The sequence below is a fragment of the Piliocolobus tephrosceles genome, chromosome 21 (genome assembly GCF_002776525.5).
Source record: "Piliocolobus tephrosceles isolate RC106 chromosome 21, ASM277652v3, whole genome shotgun sequence".
NCBI classification, from domain to species: Eukaryota; Metazoa; Chordata; class Mammalia; order Primates; family Cercopithecidae; genus Piliocolobus; species Piliocolobus tephrosceles.
The window spans coordinates 46,399,858-46,409,361 of NC_045454.1; the positions used below are offsets into that span (position 1 = coordinate 46,399,858).

General features: G+C 50.9%; 1 protein-coding gene across 3 annotated transcripts in view; it reads left to right on the top strand.

Annotated features, from left to right (window-relative positions):
- Positions 1–9,019, top strand: part of ACER1 (alkaline ceramidase 1) — a 35,845-nt gene extending 26,826 nt beyond the window's left edge. For 2 of the 3 annotated variants that reach the window (XM_023186827.2, XM_023186824.2), the window contains exons 2-6: positions 3,934–4,048; positions 4,143–4,284; positions 6,436–6,573; positions 7,565–7,702; positions 8,281–9,019. In XM_023186827.2, coding sequence (XP_023042595.1) covers positions 3,970–4,048; positions 4,143–4,284; positions 6,436–6,573; positions 7,565–7,702; positions 8,281–8,449 — 666 coding nt within the window. In that variant the 5' untranslated portion in view covers positions 3,934–3,969 and the 3' untranslated portion in view covers positions 8,450–9,019. Of the gene's footprint in view, positions 1–3,833; positions 4,049–4,142; positions 4,285–6,435; positions 6,574–7,564; positions 7,703–8,280 lie in introns of all 3 variants that reach the window. The other variant, XM_023186826.1, reaches the window with a different exon arrangement.
- The last annotated feature ends 485 nt before the right edge of the window (positions 9,020–9,504 follow it).

The following is a 9,504-nucleotide window of genomic DNA, read 5'->3' on the forward strand; positions in this document are numbered from 1 at the left end:
TAGAGATGGGGTTTCACCGTGTTAGCCAAGATGGTCTCGATCTCTTGACCTCGTGATCCGCCTGCCTCAGCCTCCCAAAGTGCTGGAATTACAGGTGTGAGCCACCGTGTCTGGCCTATTGTTTATTTTTGGGGGGACAGAGTCTCACTGTGTCACACAGGCTGGAATGTAATCGTATGATCTCAGCTCACTGCAACTTTTGCCTCCCAGGTTCAAACTTTTCTCCTGCCTCAGCCTCCTGAGTAGCTGGGATTACAGGCATGTGCCACCACACCTGGCTAATTGTGTATTTTTAGTAGAGACAGGGTTTCTCCATGTTGATCAAGCTGGTCTTGAGCTCCCGACTTCAGGTGATTGGCCCACCTCGGCCTCCCAAAGTGCTGGGATTACAGGTGTGAGTCACCACGCTCAGTTTGAACACGTTTTAAATGGAGATTTTTAGAGGCTGAGGTGAGTGGATCCGCTTTGTTCAGGAGTTCGAGACCAGCCTGGGCAATATGGTGAAACCCCACCTCTACTAAAAATACAAAAATTAACCAGATATGGTGGCGAGCGCCTGTAATCCCTGCTACTCGGGAGGCTGAGGCAGGAGAACCGCTTGAACCCGAGAGGCAGAGGTTACAGTGAGCCGAGACTGCACCACTGGACTCCACCACTGGACTCCAGCAAGACTCTGTGTCAAAAAAAAAAAGAACACAAAAACACAAAAACAAAACAAACAAAAAACAAAACAACAACAGAAAAAGTTGGAGATGAGTTATGGAAGGAATTTATAAGGCAAGTTTAAGAGTTTAGACTTTATTTATGGAAGGCCCAGACATGTTTTAATGGATGCTTTTGAATCTGGGAAAGTGGTTGGGTCAGTATCTTCAGGCATACATTGATATCCAAGGGCTGGTATTTGGCTGGAGGCAGAGGGAACATTGGGTTTATTTGGGAGTATGTGTGCATCAGCACAAATGGAGGTAACTGAGCTAGGGTCACGGGCTGAGAAGAGGCCCATGGAGACGTTAGCATGGCCCCGTCCCATCTCTTCTTGGACCACTGACAAGAAGGGCTTGCAGTCCAGAATTGTAGTAGTAATCTATTTACTGACGTTGTCCATTTCATATCAATCGCTTGGTTTTCTTTCCATTCCTGTCTTAGTTCAGTTTGTGTTGCTCTAAAGGAATAACTGGGGCCGGGCGCGGTGGCTCACGCCTGTAATCCCAGCACTTTGGGAGGCCGAGGCGGGCGGATGACGAGGTCAGGAGACCATCCTGGCTAACACGGTGAAACCCCGTCTCTACTAAAAATACAGAAAAATTAGCCGGGTATGGTGGCGGGCACCTGTAGTCCCAGCTACTCGGAAGGCTGAGGCAGGAGAATGGCGTGAACCCAGGAGGCGGAGCCTGCAGTGAGCTGAGATCGCACCATTGGACTCCAGTCTGGGTGACAGAGGGAGACTCTGTCTCAAAAAAAAAAAAAACCAAAATTCTGCATATTGTTTTCCATAGAGGTCCAATTTACATTTCCACCAATATTATATAAGTATTTGTTGTGTGAGAGACTTGCTGTGGCTCAGACATATCAGGGAGAGACTTTGTGGGGGTCAAAGTCCGGCGTCAGGACGTCAGGGTCCTGAGCCATTTAATTTTAGTGCAAATGTTCTTGTGACTTTTTTTTTTTTGAGATGGAGTCTCAGTCTGTTGCCCAGGCTAGAGTGCAATGGTGCGATCTCAGCTCACTACAACTTCTGCTTCCCGAGTTCAAGCAATTCTTCCACCTCAGTCTCCCAAGTAGCTGGGATTACATGCATCCACCACCACACCCAGCTAATTTTTTGTATTTTAGTAGAGATGGGATTTCACCATGTTGCCCGGGCTGGTCTCAAACTCCTGACCTCAAGTGATCTGCCTGCCTCAGCCTCCCAAAGTGCTAGGATTACAGGTGTGATCCACTGCACCTGGCCAATTTTTGTATTGTTTAACATTATTGTGAAATATATATTCACATATTATATATATATATATATATTCACATACTGTTTTGTAGCATTTCACTGTGTTGTTTGGGCTGGCCTCGAACTCCTGACCTCAGGTGATCTACCTGCCTCAACCTCCCAAAGTGCTGGGATTACAGGCATGAGCCACCACATCCAGCCATCACCTGAAGTTTCATTCACTTATGTGTCTGATGACTGTATGGGGAAGAACTGAACCACTGGCCCTCCTCTGGCATCTCCCTCCATCTCAGTGTGGTCTCTACACATGGTTTCTCTAGCATGGTGGCTTCAAGGGTAGCCAATCTTCTTGCATGGTGGCCTAGGGTCCTGACGTCTTGTCCTATGAGATGGAGAAAGGTGGAAGCCACAGTTCCCTTTATGACCTAACCTCAGAAGTCACACAGTATCATTTCTGCTTCATGCTGTTTGTCAAAAGGGTACTGCATCATCTTTCCTTGTCTGCAAGGGCAAGGTCAACTCATGACTCCCATGTCCACATTTCGGTCCACAGAAAGAGGAAAGGGGGCAAGCTTTCCTTAAGTGGTTTTTTTTTTTTTTTTTTTGAGACAGTCTCGCTCTGTCTCCCAGACGGAGTGCAGTGGCCGGATGTCGGCTTACTGCAAGCTCCGCCTCCTGGGTTCACGCCATTCTCCTGCCTCAGCCTCCAGAGTAGCTGGGACTACAGGCGCCCGCCACCATGCCCAGCTAGTTTTTTTGTATTTTTTAGTAGAGATGGGGTTTCATGGTGTTAGCCAGGATGGTCTCAATCTCCTGACCTCATGATCCGCCCATCTCAGGCTCCCAAAGTGCTGGGATTACAGACTTGAGCCACTGCGCCCGGCCTCATTAAGTGGTTTTTGAAAGGACTGACCTGGAAGTAGTAGATATCATTTATATTCTTACCTCATTGGCCAGAGCAGGTCACAAGGCCACAGTGAGCTGCACTGAAGGCTGGGAAATGTAGTCTTTCATTGGGTAAGCTGTGTGCCCAGCTTAAACTTGGGAGATACTATTTCTACAGGAAAAGGGGCTGGGTGCAGTGGTTCATACCTGTAATCTCAACACTTCAGGCTGTGGTAGGAGGATCGCTTGAGGCTGGGAGCTTGCAACCAGCCTGGGTGACATAGTGAGACCCCTTCTCTACAAAAAAATAAAAGAAAATTAGCCAGGTAGGGTGGCGGGCATCTGTAGTCCCAGCTACTCTGGAGGCTGAGGCAGGAGGATCCTCTGAGCTCAGCTGATTGAGGCTGCAATGAGCTGTGATCGCACCACTGCACTCCAGCCTGGCAGCAGGAAGCAAGACCCTGCCTGTAAAATAAATAAATAGAAAAAGTAAAAGAGAAGAAGGAGAATATATATGGAAGTTTAGTGGATAGTCTTTGCCACACTCATTGAATGAATGAATGAACTAATAACGGATTGAGAAATTGATCTGTGGACGACCAGCTGATGGTCAAGATCAGCTGAAAAGTGGCCAGGTGCAGTGGCTCACACCTGTAATCCCAACGCTTTGGGAAGGCCAAGGCAGGTGGATCATCTGAGGTCAGGAGTTCAAGACCAGCCTGGCCAACATGGTGAAACCCTCTTTCTACCAAAAATATAAAAAATTAGCCAGGCGTGATGGCGTGTGCCTGTAATCCCAGCTACTCAGGAGTCTGAGACAGGAGAATCACTTGAACCTGGGAGGTGGAGGTTGCAGTGAGCCGAGATGGCACCACTGCATTCCAGCCTGAGTAACAGAGCAAGACTCCATCTAAAAAAAAAAAAAAAAGAAAAAAAAAAGGTTGGCTGAAAGGTTGACAGGTGAGTGATCGACAAATCCTGGGTTGATGAATCGCCTGAAATGCAGCAGGTAACCGACTGGCTAGTGACTGTGGGTCTGGACAGAGGGCAGCCTCCTCCGCCTCCTCTATCTGACAAGCTCCTCCCTGTGACTGTCTCTGCTCCAGTTCACCAATATCCCCTTCCTCATCTTCGGGCCACTGATGATACTCCTGATGTACCCCTATGCCCAGAAGCGCTCCTGCTACATCTACGTTTTCTGGGTCCTCTTCATGATCATAGGTAGGGAGGTGTGGTTCAGGTCTGTGATAGTCGGGAGGCAGTGGGGGTGCAGGAGGTGGCAGACCCCACTGACCGCCTGCCCTTGCCGCTGCAGGTCTGTTCTCCATGTACTTCCACATGACGCTCAGCTTCCTGGGCCAGCTGCTGGACGAGATCGCCATCCTGTGGCTCCTGGGCAGTGGCTATAGCATATGGATGCCCCGCTGCTACTTCCCCTCCTTCCTGGAGGGCAACAGGTGGGTCAGGGGCTGGCCATCTGGACTGGGTGGGGTCTGAGTCTTCAGTTGACTCTACTTGAGCTCACCTGAGTCCCCTGGGTCCCCACCCTTGACCCCTTTTGGGGCCCTTGGAATTCCTCCCCTGACCACTCCGGGTTCTCTCCTGATCCTGCCTGACTCACGTGGGCTTTTGGAGACCCCACCCCTGAGCTTACTTGGTTTTTTGGAATCCCTCCCCTGATCCTACCTGTACAACCTGGAACTTTCTTCAGACTCTGTTGCATCCAACAGGAGTTCCAGGACCTCATGTCTACACTTACCTGGCCCCAAGGGACTGCTCCCTGAACCTCTCACCTGGACCCCTGGCATCTTTCCTCTGATCTTCTCCTCCTCCCTCCTCCTCCCCCTCCCCCTCCTCCTCCTCCTCCTCCTCCTCCTTCTTCTCCTCCTCCTCCTCCCCCTCCTTCTCCTACTCTTTCTCTTTCTTCTTCTCCTCCTCCTTTTTTCTTCCTTCTTCTTTCTTCTTCTTCTTCCTTCTTTCCTCCTCCTGCTCCTCCTCCTCCTTCTTCTCCTCCTCCTCCTTCTTTTTCTTCCTTCTTTCTTCTTCTTCTTCCTTCTTTCCTCCTCCTCCTCCTCCCTCTTCTCCGTCTCCTTCTCTTTCTCCTTCTTTTTCTTCTTCCTTTTTGAGACAGAGTTTCACTCTGTTACCCATGCCAGAGTGCGGTGGTGCAATCTCGGCTCACTGCAGCCTCTGCCAACAGGGTTCAAGCGATTCTTCTACTTTGGTCTCCTGAGTAGCTGGGATTACAGGTGCCAGGCTAATTTTTGTATTTTTAGTAGAGATGGTTTCACGATGTTGGCCAGACTGGTCTCAAACTCCTGACCTCAAGTGATCCACCTGCCTTGGCCTCCCAAAGTGCTGGGATTACAGGCATGTGAAATTCTCTTCTAGCCCAGCTTAACTCAACTGAGCCCTCCAGGACACCCCAGCCCACCCAATCTTCCTTTGGGACCCCTGTCATGTTTCCTTAATCCCTACTGGGTTCTGGAGAGCCACTATCTGACATCTCTTAAATTCACCCGGACTCAGGGATCCCTCCTCTCAGCCCAGCTGGGCTCCCGTGAACTCCTTGCCTGACCTCACTTGGGCCCTGGAAACCATGACACTCTCCTGGGCCCCCTGGGACCCTCTTCTCATCCTACTCAGTCCTCCCTGGGATCCCCCTTTAGATGCTGCTGGGGCTCCCTGAGACTTTCTGCTGAGTACACCTGGGAGCCTCAGGACCTTCTTCTTCTTCTTCTTCTTCTTCTTCTTCTTCTTCTTCTTCTTCTTCTTCCTCTTCCTCTTCCTCTTCTTCTTTTTCCTCTTCTTCCTCTTCTTCTTCTTCTTCCTGTTTTCTTTTCTTTTTCTTTTTCTTTCTTTTTTTTTTTTTGAGATGAGATCTCGCTCTGTCTCCCAGGCTGGAGTGCAGTGGTGCACTCTTAGCTCACTGCAACCTCCAATTCCCAGGCTCAAGCGATCCCTGCCTCAGCATCTTTAGTAGCTGAGATTACAGGCACACGCCGCCACACCCAGCTAAATTTTTTGTATTTTTGGTAGAGACAGAGTTTTGTTATGTTGCCCAGGCTGGTCTCGAACTCCCGAGCTCAAGCAATCCTCCTGCCTCAGCCTCCAAAAGTGCTGGGATTACAGTCGTGAGCCACTATACCTGGCTAGGACCCTTTTTTTGTTGTTGTTTTTGAGACGGAATCTCCCTCTGTCACCCAGGCTGGAGTGCCGTGGCACAATCTTGGCCCACTGAAACCTCTGCCTCCTGAGTTCAAGCGACTCTTGTGTCTCAGCCTCCTGAGTAGCTGGGATTGCAGGTGTCCGCCACCACACCTGGCTAAATTTTGTATTTTTAATAGAAATGGGGGTTTCACCATGTTGGCCAGGCTGGTCTCTAACTCCTAACCTCAGGTGATCCGCCCACCTCAGCCTCCCAAAGTGCTGGGATTACAGACATGAACCACTGTGCCCTGCCTGGCTAGGACCCTTTTCTGAGACTATTTGGGCTCCCCAGAATCCTTTCCTTTCCTCACCCACCTGGGCCACGAGATCTCCAAGTGACCTTGCCTACAACCCCACAACGTTCCTTCCCACCTACAGCTGAGGCCCTTCCTCCCCAGGTCCCAGTTCATCCGCCTGGTCTTCATCACCACCATGGTCAGCACCCTCCTGTCCTTCCTGAAGCCCACGGTCAACGCCTACGTCCTCAACAGCATCGCCCTGCACATTGTCTACATCGTGTGCCAGGAGTACAGGAAGTGAGTGAACACTGCAGGTGCCTGGGCAGGGGGCTGCCATCCCCCTCCTAGCACCCCTGACTCCAGGCTTACGGAGGGGACGTCCCTTCCCCAAGATCATCCACTAACAAGTGGCAGGGCCAGGATTTGAACTTGACTGACTGCAGAGATTGTCTTTTTTTTTTTTTTTTTCTTGAGACGGAGCCTCGCTCTGTCGCCCAGGCTTGAGTGCAGGGGTGTGATCTTGGCTCACTGCAACCTCTACCTCCTGGGCTCAAGCAATCCTCCCACTCCACCCTCCTAAGTAGCTGGGACTAGAGGCGAATGCCATCACGCCAGGATAACTTTTATATGTATTTATTTATTTTTTTGTAGAAACAGGATTTTTGTCATGTTGCCCAAGCTGGTCTTGAACTCCTGGGCTCAAGCGATCCACCCACCTCAGCCTCCCAAAGTGCTGGGATTACAGGAATGAGTCACTGCATCCACCCTACATTATCTTTATTTATTTATTTATATTTATTTATTTATTTTTTGAGATAGAGTCTTGTTCTGTTTTCTAGGCTGGAGTGCAGTGTTGCAATCTCAGTTCACTGCAACCTCCGCCTCCCAGGTTCAAGAAATTATCCTGCCTCAGCCTCCCGAGCAGCTGGGATTACAGGTGCATGCCACCATGCCTGGCTAATTTTTGTATTTTTAGGGGTCTCGCTATTTTACCCAGGCTGGTTTTAAACTCCAGGGCTCAAGTGATCCCCCCTAACCTCAGCCTCCCAAAGTATTGGGATTACCGGCATGAGCTATTGTGCCTGGCTTGAAGGACATTTGAAATTGCACCTGGTGTGCTGGCAATGCTCAGTGTTAGTTCTAAGCACGAGATTGGGCCCCCTCTGCTCGCACCCTCAATTCCTGCTCTTACCCTTCTCCCAGCTTCTGAGCCTCATCACTGTGGAAGGAGGAATTTCTCATCAGCCCCCTCAGGTGCTGCTCTCTGATTCCCCTCTCCCTTCTCTAGGACCAGCAGTAAGGAGCTTCGGCACCTGATTGAGGTCTCTGTGGTTTTATGGGCTGTTGCTCTGACCAGCTGGATCAGTGACCGTCTGCTTTGCAGCTTCTGGCAGAGGATTCATTTCTTCTATCTGCACAGCATCTGGTAAGCGCGTGCTCTAAGGCTGTGAGGGGCTCAGAGTCAGAGAATCTTGGATGCCAGAGCTCGGAGTAGGAGCCTGGGGGCTGGGGGTGGAGGAGCAGAGAGAGGAGAGCCAGACACTGGGACCTGGCAGTAGGAGAAGGCTGCAGTCAGAGGGTCAGACCCAGAAGGTCCCTTTGGATGGTCAGGATCCATGAAAAGCCGGGCGCCGTGGCTCACGCCTGTAATCCCAGCACTTTGGGAGGCAGAGGCGGGCAGATCACGATGGTCAGGAGATCGAGACCATCCTGGTTAACACAGTGAAACCCCGTCTCTACCAAAAATAATACAAAAAATTAGCTGGGCGTGGTGGCGGGTGCCTGTAGTCCCAGCTACTCGGGAGGCTGAGGCAGAAGAATGGCGTCAACCCAAAAGGTGGAGTTTGCAGTAAGCAGAGACTGTGCACTACTGCACTCTAGCCTGGGTGACAGAGCGAGACTCCGTCTCAACAAAAAATAAAAAATCCATGAGAAATAAAAAGAGGGCCAGTGTGAGGCTGTGGGCGTCTTATCCTGTCACCACCCTCGCTCTGCATTCCACAGGCACGTGCTCATCAGCATCACCTTCCCTTACGGCATGGTCACCATGGCCTTGGTGGATGCCAACTATGAGATGCCAGGCGAAACCCTCAAAGTCCGCTACTGGCCTCGGGACAGTTGGCCCGTGGGGCTGCCCTATGTGGAAATCCAGGGTGATGACAAGAACTGCTGAGACCTGCCAGCCTCTTGACTATCTAACCACCCTTCAACTTGCCTGTGTCTTGAAAAGAGAGCCCCGGTCAGGACTTACGCCAGAGGGACACTCGTGGTTCCTTCCTCTGTTTCCCCTTCCATGTCCTCCTTGTCCTGCGCTGCCCTGTCTTGAGGCCGAGGATGTACTTTGTGACATCTCTGAGCAGCAGCCTGGTGACTGTGGGGGGCTGTCTTGCGCATCTGCCCTCCATGACCCCCCACACCCTCTTTCATTTCCTCCTCTGTGTCCACAGCCTCCCAGTGACCATTGTCACATGAGCTGGTGGGGCTGAGTCACCAGGTACTGGGGTGACTGAAGGATGTGGTATCTAAATATTAGCTTCCAGGCTGGGTGCGGTGGCTCACGCCTGTAATCCCAGCACTTTGGGAGGCCGAGGAGGGCGGATCACCTGAGGTCAGAAGTTCAAGACCAGCCTGGCCAACGTGGCAAAACCCCATCTCTACTAAAAATACAAAAATTACCCGGGCATGATGGTGCACGTCTGTAATCCCAGCTACTTGGGAGGCTGAGGCAGGAGAATCGCTTGAATCCGGGAGGCGGAGATTGCGCCACTGCACTCCAGCCTGGGCGACAAGAGTGAGAGGCCATCTCAAAAAATAATAAATAAATAAATATTAGCTTCTAAATATTGGTGGTCACTACCAGACTCCCTCATCTGTCTTTGACCATGGCAATGTCCCTGGTTCTTGGGGGCCACCCCAGAGAATGAACATGACTTCCAGGCACCTCATTCTACATCCACACACGCATGTGGAGATGTTGCACGCAGACCCACCCACCTCCTCCCATGGACTTGTGAGGTCCTCAGGTTCACAGCTGAGGAAAGCAGAGTCCCAGACTGGGCAATCTGTGTGCTTTGGGGGCATGTGGACATGAGAGACGAGTGAGGATAGTCTTTAAAGCAGTGGTGGGGTGGTGGGGAAGGGCGGTTTTCATGATGGTTAAGAGCATGGGGATTCGAGTCAGGCAGACCTAAGTTAGAATTCCTGCTCCACCATTTTCTAGTTGTACAA